Raw genomic sequence first — 15,731 nt, 5'->3', positions numbered from 1 at the left:
GAAAGTGGGTACGAAAACGACGCCGCGGTAGCCCAGTTCGTAAGAGCATCGCACGCGTAATGCGAAGTGGGTTCGTATGTCACCTGTGGCCAGTTGTTTTTTCATCCACTTTCATTTCCATTAATTTGTCATAATTTTAATTCAGTTAGTAAGCACAAGTGATTTCCCCCATGTTATCCTTGGTGTCTTTGTTGGCGTCTTATGATACGCTTAATATCTGTCATTCATGACTTTTCCTTCGCATTCGACGAGGAGCTTCAGATAGGCGCAATTTTTTATTTAGAGCAGTCGATCATGTTCCGCATCGTTCGTTCACTGCCATACTGAGAGAAGTGGGGCTCTCTGACACACTCGTTAATTTGGTTCAAGCATGCCTGAATAATTATGCCCAATTTGTTTAAATCAAAGCAATGCGGTCTAGTAAATTACAGGTGTTATGAGGTGTTCTACAAGGCTCCGTACTGGGACCATTATTCTTATTTATGTACATAAATAATATTGCTACCGGTACTGATGGTTGTCTAACGGGGAAGTTGTTCGCTGATGAATGTATTCTCTACTCTGTTTTCAGCAACAGTATGTCCCAAGCGCTATTAAATAATAATATTTATAAACTCGCGCATTTGTTCCAATGTAAGGGAATGCAGATTAATTTTGCTAGGACCGTGTCTATGGCTGTACCTACTAAAAATACTTCTGGTCATTACACTCTTAGTGGCCAACAAATCAAGCCAGTTTCTTATGTAACGTACTTCGACATAACAATTACCAGCAAACTTAGGGGAGATTTGCACATCAATAACACGAGCACGAAGGTTTTGCGAAGGAAGCTGAAAGCTCTCCTTCAAATGTTAAACTTGAAACATATCACCCCCTTTCTTCGCCCAGTTCTTGAGTACGCAGCTGTCGTGTGGGATGTGTGTTATTCTAAAGATGTCGCAAGGATTGAGCGCATACAGTGTTCCGAATATAGGTAAATTTTATCGAATTACCGAACTACATCGTCAATTTCCTGCATATGTTGCACTCACTCAAGCTCCGCCCATAGCAAGTACGGCTGCCGATAGCAGAGCTTAACATCTTCTATCTGCTATATCATTCTAAAACCTGTGTTGAACGGAATAAATATTTCCCTGCTCCACCAAAAAGGTCGTCAGGGCTAAATCGTAGCATGCTTGTACGTCCGTATGTTGCCAGGGCAAAACTTTTTTAAAAGTGATTTCTTTTTCCTTAGCACTGTTGAGCTGTGCTATTCTCTACCTGCATCTGCTGCAGAATGCGATAAAATCTCATTGTTTGAAAAGGGCTTGGATATGTTCTTTGTGCAACCTCGCCTGCTTGGGCAGTGTAGCAGTCTGCACTATTGTAGCATAAATAAAGAAAGCCACCGCTGGGCGTCGTTGCTAAAATTTCCAATTCTGGAGTTAAGATCGCACTGGTGTCACATGGCGATCATGCGACGAAAGTGAAAGCAAGATGCCGGGAATGTCTCCGAATGCACGATTCCCTTCCGCAGTCGCTTTATTATTGCTTGTGCTCAATCTCTCATTTTAACGCGACAGCGTTAAGGAGCTCGTGTCGCAGAAAAGCCGGTGTCGGTGTCGGCGGCGTTGGCCCTGAGCGATAAATCCCAGAAGGCACTTCATAAAAAAAGATACACCTTGCAAGATGGGCCGGTGGGAATCGAACCAGGGTCTCCGGAGTGCGAGACGGAGACGCTACCACTCAGCCAGGAGTTCGTCCTTGCAAGTACGACAAAATCGCCTCTAGTGAATGCGGTGTTGCCTTAGAAACGCGCCGTAGAAAGTTATACTGCGGTGTATGTCGGTAATTACGACCATGTAACTTACAGAAGTCGCAGTTTCACGAGTAGCGAAGTACATTTCCGCTACATTTCTTCTGCGCTCTGCGCACACGCAGAGCCATCTTGCGGCAAACACAGAAGAGCCCCTCCTCGCAATTTACGGCGCTGCCCCGACACGCGGCGCCCTACTCATCCCATGATTAAAGCCCCTCAATCTCCCAAAGTAGCGCCATTCACTTCTCTCCTCCTCCGCTCGGCGCGGCCTCGACGGTGGCGCCGCCGGCAGTGGGCCTGCCGTAGCAGACGACGGCTAACACGCTACGGGAGGAAATCCGCGGAAAAGTTCGTTCGAGTCCTGCGGAGCAGTTTTTTCAATCTAGATCTTGCTTTGTCAGTCGGTAACTGGCCTTAAGAATGTCGTGTCGGATTTGCGGAAGAAATAGAGAAAAGCACCATTATTCAAGGCGTATTTAAGGCGCAAAGCGCGCGCACGTTGAAAGTTCGTGTTGCTGAAACACGACACAAGCACGCGGTGTGCTCAGACACGCGAGTAATTACCAGAGTTTCAGGTTTTGACAGCGCGAAAGTATGTGCACGTGGTTTCGTAGGTTAATTTACGTACCTGCAGGATGCTTTTGTTCGGCCGGCGCGTGAGAGATTCCGACTGTCTGCGGTCAGCAATGCCTGGCAGCAGGGCCGTTTCTGTTCCGCGCCTTTTACAGATGTACGTAGCTCATGTACAGGTTGTGGTGGCCATGAGCAACGTTTTCACACATAGGCGGTATAGATAATTTTAACAACTTACCAGCATATGAAATCGTTATTTATTTATTACAGTGCAAATGGTTAGAATTTGATAGAAAAGAAAGAAGGAACTTGATGGGACAACTGGAAAGAGGTTCAGAAAATAATTATCCCCCTCCCTCATTGGCACCAGCAACACTTTTGTTGAAGTGCTAATTTTATCTCTGTATACTACGTGCGTCTGTATTCTTTTGCGTTGTAAGTTTTCACAAGGAAGCAGTGTTGCGTTAACTGGAACAGTCAAGGCACACAAGACAGAAGAAAAGTTGATTCTTGGGTTTTACATCCCAACACCACGATCTCATAAGGCACGCCATAATGGGGGCTCTGGATTAATTTTTTTTGCAGCTGGGGTTCTTTAACGCACCCCCAATGCACTGGACACGGGCCCGTTTTGACACGGGCGTCAAAAGAAGAGGTTGGAGGAGCCGTGTCACTTAACAAAGCCGCGCGTTCTTTGCCACTTGCTCGAAGTCAGCCCGCCCGATCTTGTGAATCCACACTTTTCTTCGTTTTGCGTTGCGCCCGGCGGATGGTAAAACAAAAAGCTTTTTGCCGTCACTGGGTCTGTTGTGGCAACCGTAGGCGCAGCAGCACGGCATCGCAATTAAGCACTCGGCCCTAACACATTGTATAAAACTACCGCGCTCCTTCAAACCGCCTGCCGTACTTCGTCGCGGAGGCCCAAAAATGGGGGTCGCAGGCCCAAGATTGGGGGTCGCAGCGCGCTGGAAAGAAAAGATATACAAAAGCGCGGCGCCTGCTCTGCGCCGGAAAGAAAAAAATATACAAAAGCGCGGGGCCCGCTTTCACGTGACACAGATTGGCCAATGGGGGAGCGGAGGAGGCTGGGGCGACAGGAGGAGTGGAGGAGGAAGCGCCTGGGTGAGCGGGGTGGCGGAAAGATCTAAGAATGGCGCTACTTTTGGAAAATTGAGGGGCTTTACCCATGATCGCGTCCGCGTTCATGGCGCGCCGCGGCCCGGTTATCTGTGCCGATCGCGACGTTTCGGTGGCGCAGATCGTTTGAGTAGGCGGTGCGAACGGGGTGCGATAACGCTATCGCGTTCCACTCTTGAAGGCGAAGCTTAATGCCATCTTCGACTGGTCGTTTCTGAGCGCTCTGGAGCGCTCTCGCGAGCGGCGTTGTCTTCGGCTGGTTGAAAGAGGGTGCCCGCCCTGCGTTCGGCTGGTTCTTCTCGATTGCTCTCCTCCACCTTCGAGCGCTCTGAGGCGCTCCGAGCCCTGTTGTCGGAGCAGTCGTCGAAATTGAAACGTCATCGCAGAGCCGCGTCGCTGCTGTTGGCGACGGCCCACCGTAACCTAGGCAACCTAGGCCACTGCGACGAACGCTCGTCCCGCCGGCGCGTCCGCCGGTTTTCCCGGCAGCGCCGGGAGCTTTCGATAAGCGAAACATCGGACGTTGGTAGTAGTCACGTGGTTTAGCATCTGCCATTGCCTCCTCCGAGAGCGAGTCGCACGTTTGGCTTGCGCGCTCGTCCTCTACCTCTGAGCTCGGGGAACGCCGGATCTGCCCGACTCTGCTCCGGGGGATGGAAGCGACCAGCCGAAGATAGCATAAGCGTCCTCCAATTTTTTTTTCCTCATGATATGTCCCAAATGCTACGAAGCAGAACATTCGCGCGTGTTGAAGTACACCCCATTGCGTGTTTCTGCGCATTCTCGTGCATGAGCGCGCATTATGATTACATTTACCGCGTTATTTGTATTCCTTCCTTAGGTGAAGGCGACACTGGAGATGCAAAAACTGGAGAAGGAAGTCTGGAAAAATGTCACCAAGTACAAATGGACAAAATTCGAGGATCCGGTGACGCGAAGAATTTTCGAAAAATTATCAGTTCTGGGAACTGCCATTCTGAGCGATGACAAGCAAAAAGAGGTAACGAAACCTGCTCTTTTCTCATTCCCGAAGTAAACTTTTTTTCTTTCTCACCCTTACTCTGATACGTTCTTTTATTAATTGCTCGTACTTCAATGGAACTAAATTCCGATTACGCAAATGAATTGTTCAGCAGCTTTACTAAGTTATTTGTTCACCAATTCATATAAAATCGGCCACATTGATTTATAGCTTTTCGATACGTAAATCACTGACTGTGAAATTCATTTGCAAGAAACATTGTGCAGTATTAAATTCAATACTAAGCTTCTTTTGATATATTTCTCAATGGTTCGCGCATGTACAGAAATATCAAAAGAGAAAGCCTTGGCCAGACTACATCGTCGCCTTTTACCTCAAGTGCTTGTCGCCCTTGCCGAATTGTAGATTGCAATTCGTGGACAAGTGCAATACGAACAAGCTAGGGCTATTCAGAACACGTTCCCTCACTTCTGCTCACGCTGATGTGTACACTACCTGCATAATTTTGGCATTCAGACGTAGAAAGACTGAAAAGAAGTGCCCGTGTACCGTGGATTGCGTGCGCGATAAGGAATTCCAAGTGGGCGAAATCAATTCGGTCTTTTGCGAAACCTACTTACAACACATAGAAAGACGAAACAAAAGCACAAATCGCATCGGAGGAGCGCTCATATGCCTTTACATCTAGTGACTTTAGCAGATCACATGTATTCGATATACATGAATAAATATTTGGTCGAAAGGCTCAGACTGCGCGAAAATAAACGTTCAATGTCGCCCATATAAACACAGATGGCGTAGAGCGGGGAAAGCGCAAAGTCAAGCCTATGTCCGCAGTTGGACACAGAATTATAAGCAATGGTCGACAGCCTGCAAAAGTGTGGTCGCATGCATAGAACATTTCGAAACATCATTTCCCTCAGAGGGCCCACGCCAATCAGGAACAGTGTGCAACGACTGCTGACTGCCTTCCTTCGTTACACGAGGCACATCGACACCTGGTGAAAAACACTATTGACTTCAAGTCATAAGAGACTCATGCGGAGCAACTGCCGGCTGTGTATGCCATGCCAACGCTCCCTTTTGCTGCAGCATCACCACCACCACAAATTCGTGCGAGAGAAATTTGAGAACACGTGACATATCACTCAAATCACCTCTCACGCACACGCACAGTGCATCATCTTTTTCAAGTAGTCATTTTTTTATTGGAGATCCTGACAAAATCAGCTCTTACGCAGCCATCGGTTTCTGCGAAAATATAAGGCTGAAAAGTTACGATTGATAGGCAAGTTATTTTGCACACAAAAGACGGGTAGCTCCAAAGTATTCATGTGTGTCTATTTGCTTGTTATCACCTGTCACAGCGCTTAGATGTTTGCAAGTTATGTGTTACGAACGAGGCCGAACCTGAACGCTTCCAAGTTATTCTTTTTTTGCACGCTGTTTTTAGCACAATTTTAGAAATTACACAAAAAGACGCCAAGAATTTTTTTTCGACATTACTACTATTTTCCTTCCAAGCAAGAGGCTAACAGTTAAGCTGGAATTTAGAGTAACATTCCTTGTAATGTTTCCTGAAATAAAATGATCCATCACGAAAGCACCATAAATGAGCACTCTCTCCTGCGACGAGAAGAACGTTAAACAATTCAAATGGCTTCTATGCGCTGAGGATTCCGAAGGCCCTGTTTCCGAGTAAAACAACTTCTGGTTCTTTTTGCTTTCTTTTGCAGCTCCTGAACATAGTTGCGGAAATGGAAGAAAACCATGCTTCGGGAAAGATATGTCCTTTTCTCCGAAAAACTAACACGTCAGAAGAATGCAACTTGTCTTTACAACCAGGTACGGCAGTGGAACTCACACAATATGTGGATTGCATGTTGAGAGACAAGGCCACGATTCATTTGTGCTCATTGCTACGTCTGATGTTGTAAGTGATGATGGTGCATATTTTTCATGCGCATCTGCAATCAGAGATCAAAAACATCCTCAAGGACTCCCGGAATTACTGCGAGCTTCAGCACGTATGGAACGAGTGGCGGAAGGTTGCGGGGAAGCCTATGAAGAAGAGGTACCTGCGCTACGTCGATCTCATGAACGAAGCGGCCAGGCTGAACGGTGAGATAAAATAGCCAAATTGGCCGGATGGGGTTGATGCATATTCGTAAAAGGTGCATGAAACACTGCCCTTACACACAGATGCTATCGACCGAAATTCTCAGTTGCATTTAGTAGCATTTGTGCGTGAATGTGCCCTACCAAATGAAACTTTCAGTTGGTAACGTGCGTTCAGAAATGCAGATCATTGCGCAAGTGCAGGTAAAATTAATTGTGTAATCGGACAAAAGACCCGCTTGCCATATATTCTTTCTCGCACCGACTAAATTAGTGGAATGAGCTCAGACAATTCATTTGCCGATTTCACATACCAGTTTCTTTTGTTCCCGATGCGCAGCTGTTACGACTTGTTATTTCGTACTGTTTCTCGCCCTCCCTGCTGACTCTACCTCCGGCCATACCATATTAAATGAAATAAAGTGTTACACCTGCCCAGGCGCAAAGACTTGGAAGGCATGCTATGCCTTCGAATTTTCCATTTTGCTGCAGGCTTCAAGGACGCGAGCGGCCTCTGGCAGGACGTGTACGAATACAACGGCCTCGAGAGGAACATGGCCAAGCTGTGGAAGCAGCTGTTCCCGCTCTACCAGGAGCTGCACGCGTACGTGCGCAGCAAGTTGCGTGCCATCTACGGCCCGGACAAGATTTTAGAAGACGGACCCATCCCGGCACACCTGCTCGGTACGACCGCACCACAGCGCATGCAAGAAATGCCTTGTAGGCTGCATACTCTAAAGTCCCGGAAGTCCGCGTCCACTCTTCTGCGCACACTATCCCACACACGCATTCAACAGAGGAACCCATGGTCAGCCCGAACATACATCCCACTACACGTACGTTAAGGTAACCCTACGTGTTCAAAATTAACCCGGTGTTACACACTACAGCGTGCTTCACAATCGCATCATGGCTTTTGGCACTTAAAACTCTAGGATTTAATTTCAAACAACGCTATGCATGCATTACACAATCGGGGACCAAAGCTTCCTTACGAACCTGTGTACAGTGCGAAACGCCTGCTCCTCCAACACGCACACAATGTGGGAGCGCCCCAACTACTTCAATTCTCCAAGAACGCAGACCTCTGAATGCTACAAAAGAATAAGCGTCCCGAGAGATGAGACGAGTGCCACCACTGGCCCGTGAATGAGCGCTCCAAAAAAGTATGGCGGCCGGTTCTGGGGCAGCTCTCCAAGAATGCAGTGGGGCCAAGAGGCGTGGGCCTACCAAAGAGGCCCGGAGTGGAGCCATCAGTTGGGGTTTGGTTTGGTTCCTAATGGAATGGCTGCACCTACTACGGGAGATCGGCCACGATACAGGTGTAGATGTAGAGCGCAGGTGTCAGTGGCGTATGCCCACTCTGGGGGATTAGCCAGGAAGCGGGTAGTTATCGCTGATTCATGTTATACTCGTTGTCGCCTTTAAAATATGGTGCGTACACAAGAAGGGGGATTGGCGAAGGTTTGCAATGGAAACATAAGGCCTTCATTTCGTTTAACTTAGTGGTCCGTACTCATTATATTTAAATAATAATGATTATATTTCTACAAAAATTATTTCAAAAGAGAGCATGGCAATTTTGACGAAGCCACTAGATTAAAAAATGTAAATTATGATGTTAACAGTGATCAAAACGTGTTTAGCAGGTCAGTCTCTCTCTAGCAGTGAAGTACTCCTGCACAACGAGGGTACCGTTGTCGTTAGCAATGCTATGGGACCATCGTCTGTATACTAGATTTATGTATTTACGTTTTGTGTGCGTATAAACTCAAACTTCAAACTTCACTTCAATCTGACAAACTTCCTTCCACGCTTGACCAAAGGTGCTCGCACCAAGAGATGAAATATAAAGCTCCGAGAGAGGAAGGCCAATATGCGATAGAGGTTGCTCTAAGTTGGTCTTGTTTTCGGGATCATACGCCTTTTCCGCCTAGAAGGAGAAAATGCTCCAGTGATTTTATATCTCCACGTGACGTGCAGAGGTTTGGATGTGGCGATCTCACACCTACTCATAGTTTTGCTTGCGATATTCGACACCGTAGGAGGGTAATGAAAATTCTAAATTGCTGTGAGGTGGTAGTTTCGTTGTATTAAAGAAACGCAACTTCGTCCTCCTCGCCTGATGCCAAACATACTGGCATAACCGATGTGCCTACTGTGCTAGAGCATGTCCTTGTCTAAATATCAACTAGCGCATCTCTCTGCCTTACAGAACTGTTTCTCAAGGGCCTCTGATGCGCATTCCCACAGATTTCATCAGACATTCTCAAAACTTCACATTGTTTATTTACGAGACAAATGTGCTGCAAGAGATATGCTACTTCCCATTAGGGGAAAGAAACGGTGTTTATCAGGTCATGTAATGCGCAGAGCACATAAGCGGTGGTCCGTTAAGTGAATGAATGTCAAGGTCGACGATGTCAGAATGTTACATGGTGTGATGAGATGAGCAACATTCTACGAATGGATCGGAGCAATGAAGAACACTTGGAAAGGCCTTCGCCACTTCTGTAGATGTAAAAAAATATTAACCTGTATGCTGCTGTTGCTGATGATGATAGAAGATCATCTGGAAGGTTTCATGTGGGCACCTTTAATGACATCCGATGTATATTCATGAGTATCATTGTGGTAAAGGTGCCCTAAGATTTTGATTATGCCATCACACATTCTTCTTATATCCTGTACTTAAGTGACGCGTGTTTTGAAACAGCCATATATATCCTAAACGAAAAAGTTAAGCGCTCACTTCTGAAGTGCTAGTGCTTCTTGGTTGATCGGAACACAGCGCTGGGAATCCCTAAGTAACAGCTGGCAGCATTGCAGTAGCTTATGACACTATACATAGACTTCTCCGTCTCTTTATTTATACAGGCTACCGTTTAGGAACGTATCACCACAGATGAAATTTATATGCATTGCGACACACTGGCGGGTTCGTTAAATAACAACACATTGTATGTTCTTTGCGCAGGTCACATCCACTCTCAAGATTGGATTGCGTTAACCAAACTCAGCCGACCATACCCGAACAAACCGGCAGTTGACGTCACAGGTGCCATGAAAAAAAGGGCAAGTACTTTGCAAGCTGCGTATATATATATATAAATAAATATATATATATATATATATATATATATATATATATATATATATATATATATATATATATATATATATATATATATATATATATATATATCATAAAAAGCCAACAAACACATACCACGGACAACATAGGGGAAATTGCTTGTGCCTAATAAATGAAATGAAGAAACGATAAAATTATGGAAAAGAAAGTGGATGAAAAAACAACTTGCCGCAAGTGCGGAACGATCCCACAACCTTCGCATTTCGCACACGATGCTCTGCCAATTGAGTTGCCGAGGCACCGTTTCGCCATCCACTGTCTTGCGTATTTATGTTTCTTAGCAGAACCCTGGCCGTGTTAGCCAACACCACCACTCAGCGACATAGGCGGCGGACGTGGAACGTCCTTTTTGCCGCAGGCGTCACGAGAACGTGATCGTTTCGGGTGAAGGCGACTGGTCAGTAAAGCCACACATGCTACCTGAAGGCATCAATGTTGCCGGATTGGAGACCCTCGTTATATAATAAACGAGAAGAAAGCGTGGTGGCGCTGGCTAATACTCCCAGGGTTCTGCTAGGAAACATAAATACCCAAGAAAGTGGATGGTGAAAGGGTGCCGCGGTGCCTCAATTGGTAGAGCATCGCACGCGAAATGCGAAGGTTGTGGGATCGTTTCCCACCTGGGGCAAGTTGTTTTTCCGTCTACTTTCATTTCCATTAATTTAGCGTTTCTTTGTTGCATTTATTAGGCACAAGTTATTTCCCCTGTGTTGTCCTCGGTGTCAGTGTTTGTTGGCTTCTTATGATATAACGTGCACGCAAGGACAGGACTTAAGGGTCTACCATGCACACAAGGGGAGGACTGCAATGCCATTTTGCAAAAAATCGGGGACAAGATTGGGTGTCCAGTGACTCCTGCAGATATCGACGTCATTCACTGGGTACCCCAAGAAAGACAAAAACGTAGTAGTCCGATTTTGTCTGAGAACAAAGAAGGCTGATTTCATCAGCAAATCTAGAAAGGCTAGATGAACTACGACAGACCTTGATCTCTCTCAGACTCCAGTCACTCCTGTCTATATTAATGAGCACTTCACGGCCGACAATAAGCGTCTGTTAGCCCAGGCATTCGCTCTGAAGAGAGAAAAAATTTAATTTCTTTGGACGGGTGGTTGCCGCATCAAGGCGAGGGAAACAGAAGTTAGCCAGGTGCGTGTCATTGGAAGTGCAAGGGACCTGTCTAAAATTTGCTAATTGGGACTAACCATGCTTCATCTGGCCTAATAATGGGCTATATTCCATCCCAAATAAAACCATTAGTGTAAGTTAAAAAGCCGGAACTGAAGTTTTTTCATCAAAATGTTCGGTCACTTCCAAATAAAATAGAGGACTTGACCTCGCTAATCGACACTTTTGGAGTACCATTTAGAGCAATAATGTTAACTGAAACTTGGTCCACGCCCACATCGCACATGTTTCAGCCTCCTGGCTATCAATCGTTTTTCCGAAGTCGTCAGGTTAAGCGTGGGGGTGGTGTCACTCTTTTGGTCAGGGACGATATTGTGGCTAAGCCCGTAGATGAATTCACTGATATAACTTCCGACTACTAGGTGTTAACAATGCAGAGTCAGAGTAATATGTTTTCTGTTGTGTACAGGCTACCATCAGGTGGCGCAACCCAATTTCTTGTGTTTCTTGAAAAACTTTTCAGTCATACATTAGAAGAGAAGGTCAATCTTATCTTAGGCGGTGATGTCAATATAAACATGCTTTCGTCTTACCCGCTACAAATAGATTTTCAATCTCTTATCACAACCTATGGTTTTTCAAATATAATATCTACTGCAACGCACGTAACTTTGAAGGTGCATCCCAATTAGATGTATTCATTTGAAACATTATTATTGGTTTATTAGAGGCCCAAGTTGTGTACACTGATATCAGTGATCATCTGAGTATTACATTACTAGTACATAGAATTCACTGCATTGCTAGTAAAACGAAAAAAAAAACATTCTTTATTCAATACATTACTTCATCAAATCTTGGAGCATTTGGGCAAGCTATTACTCATGTAGCTTGGAACAGCGTTTACACGAGCACGAGACACTGCGTATACTGCTTTTATGGGCACTTTCAAAACTGTTTACCATGAACACTTCCCCATGAAAAAAATGACACGGCCATCCAAACCATGAAAACCTTGGCTACCAGCTGAGCTTCTTGTTATGGTTAAACACAAACACGCCATGTATGCTCGATTTGTGAATTCTAGAGATCCTGCCCTTCTAAGGGAGTTTAAGAAATACAGAAATAATCTCACAAATCAGTTTAGGGCTGCTAAGGATACTTATTACGTGGGAATTTTTAGTGACCCAGCAAATCAAAAAAGTGATGTGCTCTTGCGCAAATTGAATGCTTTGCCAAAGCCCAATTCAATTTCAGCTATTCCAGATGTTTTGTGTCATAACGGGCAGAAACTTTCCGAAAATGGTATACCAAACACGTTTACTGAAATCTTCACATTAGAACCATAGTTAAATGACGTTGATGGCCTCAACAACTATACTCTGTTCCTGCCTATAAATCCGTTTAGTAACACTCTATTTCTTGCCCCAACTAGCCCCTTAGAAGTCTTTTCTTGCTTCAGCGATATAGGAAACAGCCGCTCCTTGGACTCCGATGGCATCCAGATTCGCCCCATAAAGTATTTGCTTCCGATTGTGATAACAATCGGTAAGGACCCTTTAACGAATTTGTTGGGTCCCAAAAGTGTGTACTTTGCCATTGTATACGTTCATTATGTTAAATAAACTTTAAAACTATCGAACTACATAGAAAAAAAAGCAACAACGAGGAAAGTCAGAAACGATGACCAATGTTTTCACATGAGCGCACCCCTCACGTTTCTTTTTGTCGGCCGCGTCCAAGAAATAATCTTCAAGAATCATACCCATTAGACCAGCTTTCGTCACCCGCGATGACCTCCAAAAGAAAATCTAAAAGTAGCTCAACGCAACATAAAAGAGTTTTTTTTTTCTCTCTGCAAGCAGGCGGGGAACAAACAGCATGGCAATGCGTTTCATGCCTGCTTTCAGCCTCAAAATCAACTCACAGGAGCTCCAACTCGTGCCATCAGCAATCTTGTAAATTGTGTACGATGACTGGTTGGTTTCTTGTTCAACCTTTTCGAAAATTTCGTCTGTATGGCTGGTTGAAGGTCTGCGAAATGAGGGTGGTCTTTAACGCTCATTTCTCCTCTTGTAACAGCCCAAACTGCTAGAACATTTGGGTACGGCTCAGTGCCTCATCCAAAAACATAGTCTGAGACATTTAATGTGTTTTAGCGCATTGAGTATTCTTTGCCTACTTTAGGCAATCTATCTATCTATCTATCTATCTATCTATCTATCTATCTATCTATCTATCTATCTATCTATCTATCTATCTATCTATCTATCTATCTATCTATCTATCTATCTATCTATCTATCTATCTATCTATCTATCTATCTATCTATCTATCTATCTATCTATCTATCTATCTATCTATCTATCCTTTTATTCTGACCCAGTGACCCAAGTTGCCCACATGCGTAGTGTGGGCCACTGGGTGTGTGCTCTTGGTTGTGATGCCATCGTGATCGTTGCATTGTCGTCAATCCCGCTTCGTCCTCCGAATCTCGTCACACCATCGTCGTCGTACCGTTGTGGTCCCACAGTCCTCGTCATCCTACTGTCGTCATGCCGCGTCATCGCACCATATTTGTTGTTTCATAGACGTCATTCCTTCCTCGTCATTCCATCGTAATCATGCTGTCGTCAATCAATCGCCGTCTTACTGTCGTCGTCACGCAATTGTCATACTTGGGTCAAGGTGCCGTCGTAATTGTTGCATCGTCATCATTCCAGCTTCGTCCAATACTTGTTGTGCTGTCGTTACCATACAGTTCTCGTCATCCCATTCACCTCATGCCGTCTTATCTTCGTGTGCGACCTTCGTCATTTCCCAATCGTCCTCCAGTTCTCACCATGCTATCGTGCGTCATACCACCTTCGTCCTTCCATCAACATCATTCCTTCTTTTCCATTACATTGTCGTTACCGTTATGCTCGTGACCGACCCTAGCGAGTTAGTGTCATAGCAAAGCGGGCCTACTTTAGAAATAGCTTGTATCGCATATAGCCACAGCAATATAAATTTATGAAGGGCCACTACAGATTCTAAATAAAGGTGTCTTCAGTCATTTGGTATGTCGCTCCAGTGCTTGAATGATACTTGCATTAATGTCGACAGTCAATGGGAAATGGCGTCTGCCGGAATTTGTTTCGTCGTTTTATCGCGATAGCAGTTATATGGACACTCCAAAAAATGTCTGCCATCACCGTTGACGTCCCCGTGAGATTCCGTATATAATTAGGCATATGTATACTATATGCTATGCCATGCAATAAGACATGCGGTATAAGACATGCGGTATATGAGGGTTATATTGCCGCACCACTTTATCACTAATGTTGCCCCTACCAGTTTTTAAATTCTTGACAATATATTCCGAAGAGATTTTAGATCGGAAGTGCACAAACAAATGCCACGAAAGAAAACACTGACAGTGCATGCCTTTTATCTTAAATATTTTCAAACTTAAATATTAAAAGTTCGAAACAATAACAGAGCTCAAATCTGAAAAAGATGTAACTTTATTGCCGCGAGGATCGGACCAGAACAGCGTTTTGAAATACACCCGTTGTGGAAGAGCGGTGGTGAAGTTGCTAAGACGCTGGCATTAATTAATAAGCATAAACAAAATTGTCCGACGTCAGAACTCAGAGGAACACTAGCACAACAGCCTGTTTTTACATAGCTTACGTTTACTTCAATTTGTACTTCCACTGCAGCTACGAGTCTTACCCTTCGTGTAATATTCTAACATTTTGCTATCGAATTCATTGCTTCGCCCTTAGGAAGAAACTATTAGTTTGTCTCACGAAGAAATCAAAATTAGGAGGACATTCCGTGCCCACAAGACAAACCTTTAAGACATGTTGCAGTGATGTTGGCTAGGCTACTTACTAACTTGTAAAACGTTCCCCCACAACCAATTAGCCCGAGAGCATAGCAACACAATTGAGAAGGGCTCCATCAAGAAATTCCGTTTCTTCTGCCCCCCTCCCCATCGTATTTACGTGCGCATGATCACATAGTAATGGTCAACCGTTATATCATTCTCTTAAAGAATAAAGCATTTCATTCAACGCCCAGTTCTTTTAGAAACCAATGATAAAAAGTACCTCCCAATCCAGGGGATATTGAGAGACCTGGATTGGGAAGAATTAGGGGTAAAAGTTAATGGAGAATACCTTAGTAACTTGCGATTCGCTGATGATATTGCCTTGCTTAGTAACTCAGCGCACCAATTACAATGCATGCTCACTGACTTCGAGAGGCAAAGCGGAAGAGTGGGTCTAAAAATTAATCTGCAGAAAACTAAAGTATTGTTTAACAGTCTCGGAAGAGAACAGCAATTTACAATAGGTAGCGAGGCACTGGAAGTGGTAAGGGAATACATCTACTTAGCGCAGGTAGTGACGGCGGATCCGGATCATGAGACACAAATAATCAGAAAAATAAGAATGGGCTGGGGTGCGTTTGGCAGGCATTCTCATATCATGAACAGGAGGTTGCCATTATCCCTCAAGAGAAAAGTGTATAATACCTGTGTCTTACTAGTACTCACCTACGGCGCAGAAACCTGGAGGCTTATGAAAAGGGTTCTACTTAAGTTGAGAACGACGCCACGAGCTACGAAAAGAAGAATGATGGGTGTAACGTTAAGGGATAAGAAAAGAGCAGATTTGGTGAGGGAGCAAACGCGAGTTAATGACATCTTAGTTGAAATCAAGAAAAAGAAATGGGCATGGACAGGCCATGTAATGAGGAGGGAAGATTGTCATTAAGGGTTACGGACTGGATTCCAAGGGAAGGGAAGCGTAGCAGGGGGCGACAGAAAGTTAGGTGGGCGGATGAGA

General features: G+C 44.8%; 1 protein-coding gene across 2 annotated transcripts in view; it reads left to right on the top strand.

The window, feature by feature from the left end:
• Positions 1–15,731, top strand: part of LOC135916746 (angiotensin-converting enzyme-like) — an 80,416-nt gene that overhangs the window by 12,178 nt on the left and 52,507 nt on the right. For both annotated transcript variants that reach the window (XM_065450195.2, XM_065450194.2), the window contains exons 3-7: positions 4,350–4,508; positions 6,227–6,335; positions 6,468–6,611; positions 7,101–7,292; positions 9,586–9,683. In XM_065450195.2, the coding sequence (XP_065306267.1) occupies positions 4,350–4,508; positions 6,227–6,335; positions 6,468–6,611; positions 7,101–7,292; positions 9,586–9,683 (702 nt within the window). The remainder of the gene's footprint in view (positions 1–4,349; positions 4,509–6,226; positions 6,336–6,467; positions 6,612–7,100; positions 7,293–9,585; positions 9,684–15,731) is intronic.

This window comes from Dermacentor albipictus, chromosome 4 (assembly GCF_038994185.2).
Source record: "Dermacentor albipictus isolate Rhodes 1998 colony chromosome 4, USDA_Dalb.pri_finalv2, whole genome shotgun sequence".
Lineage (NCBI taxonomy): Eukaryota > Metazoa > Arthropoda > Arachnida > Ixodida > Ixodidae > Dermacentor > Dermacentor albipictus.
This window is presented reverse-complemented; position numbering and strand designations above follow the sequence as displayed.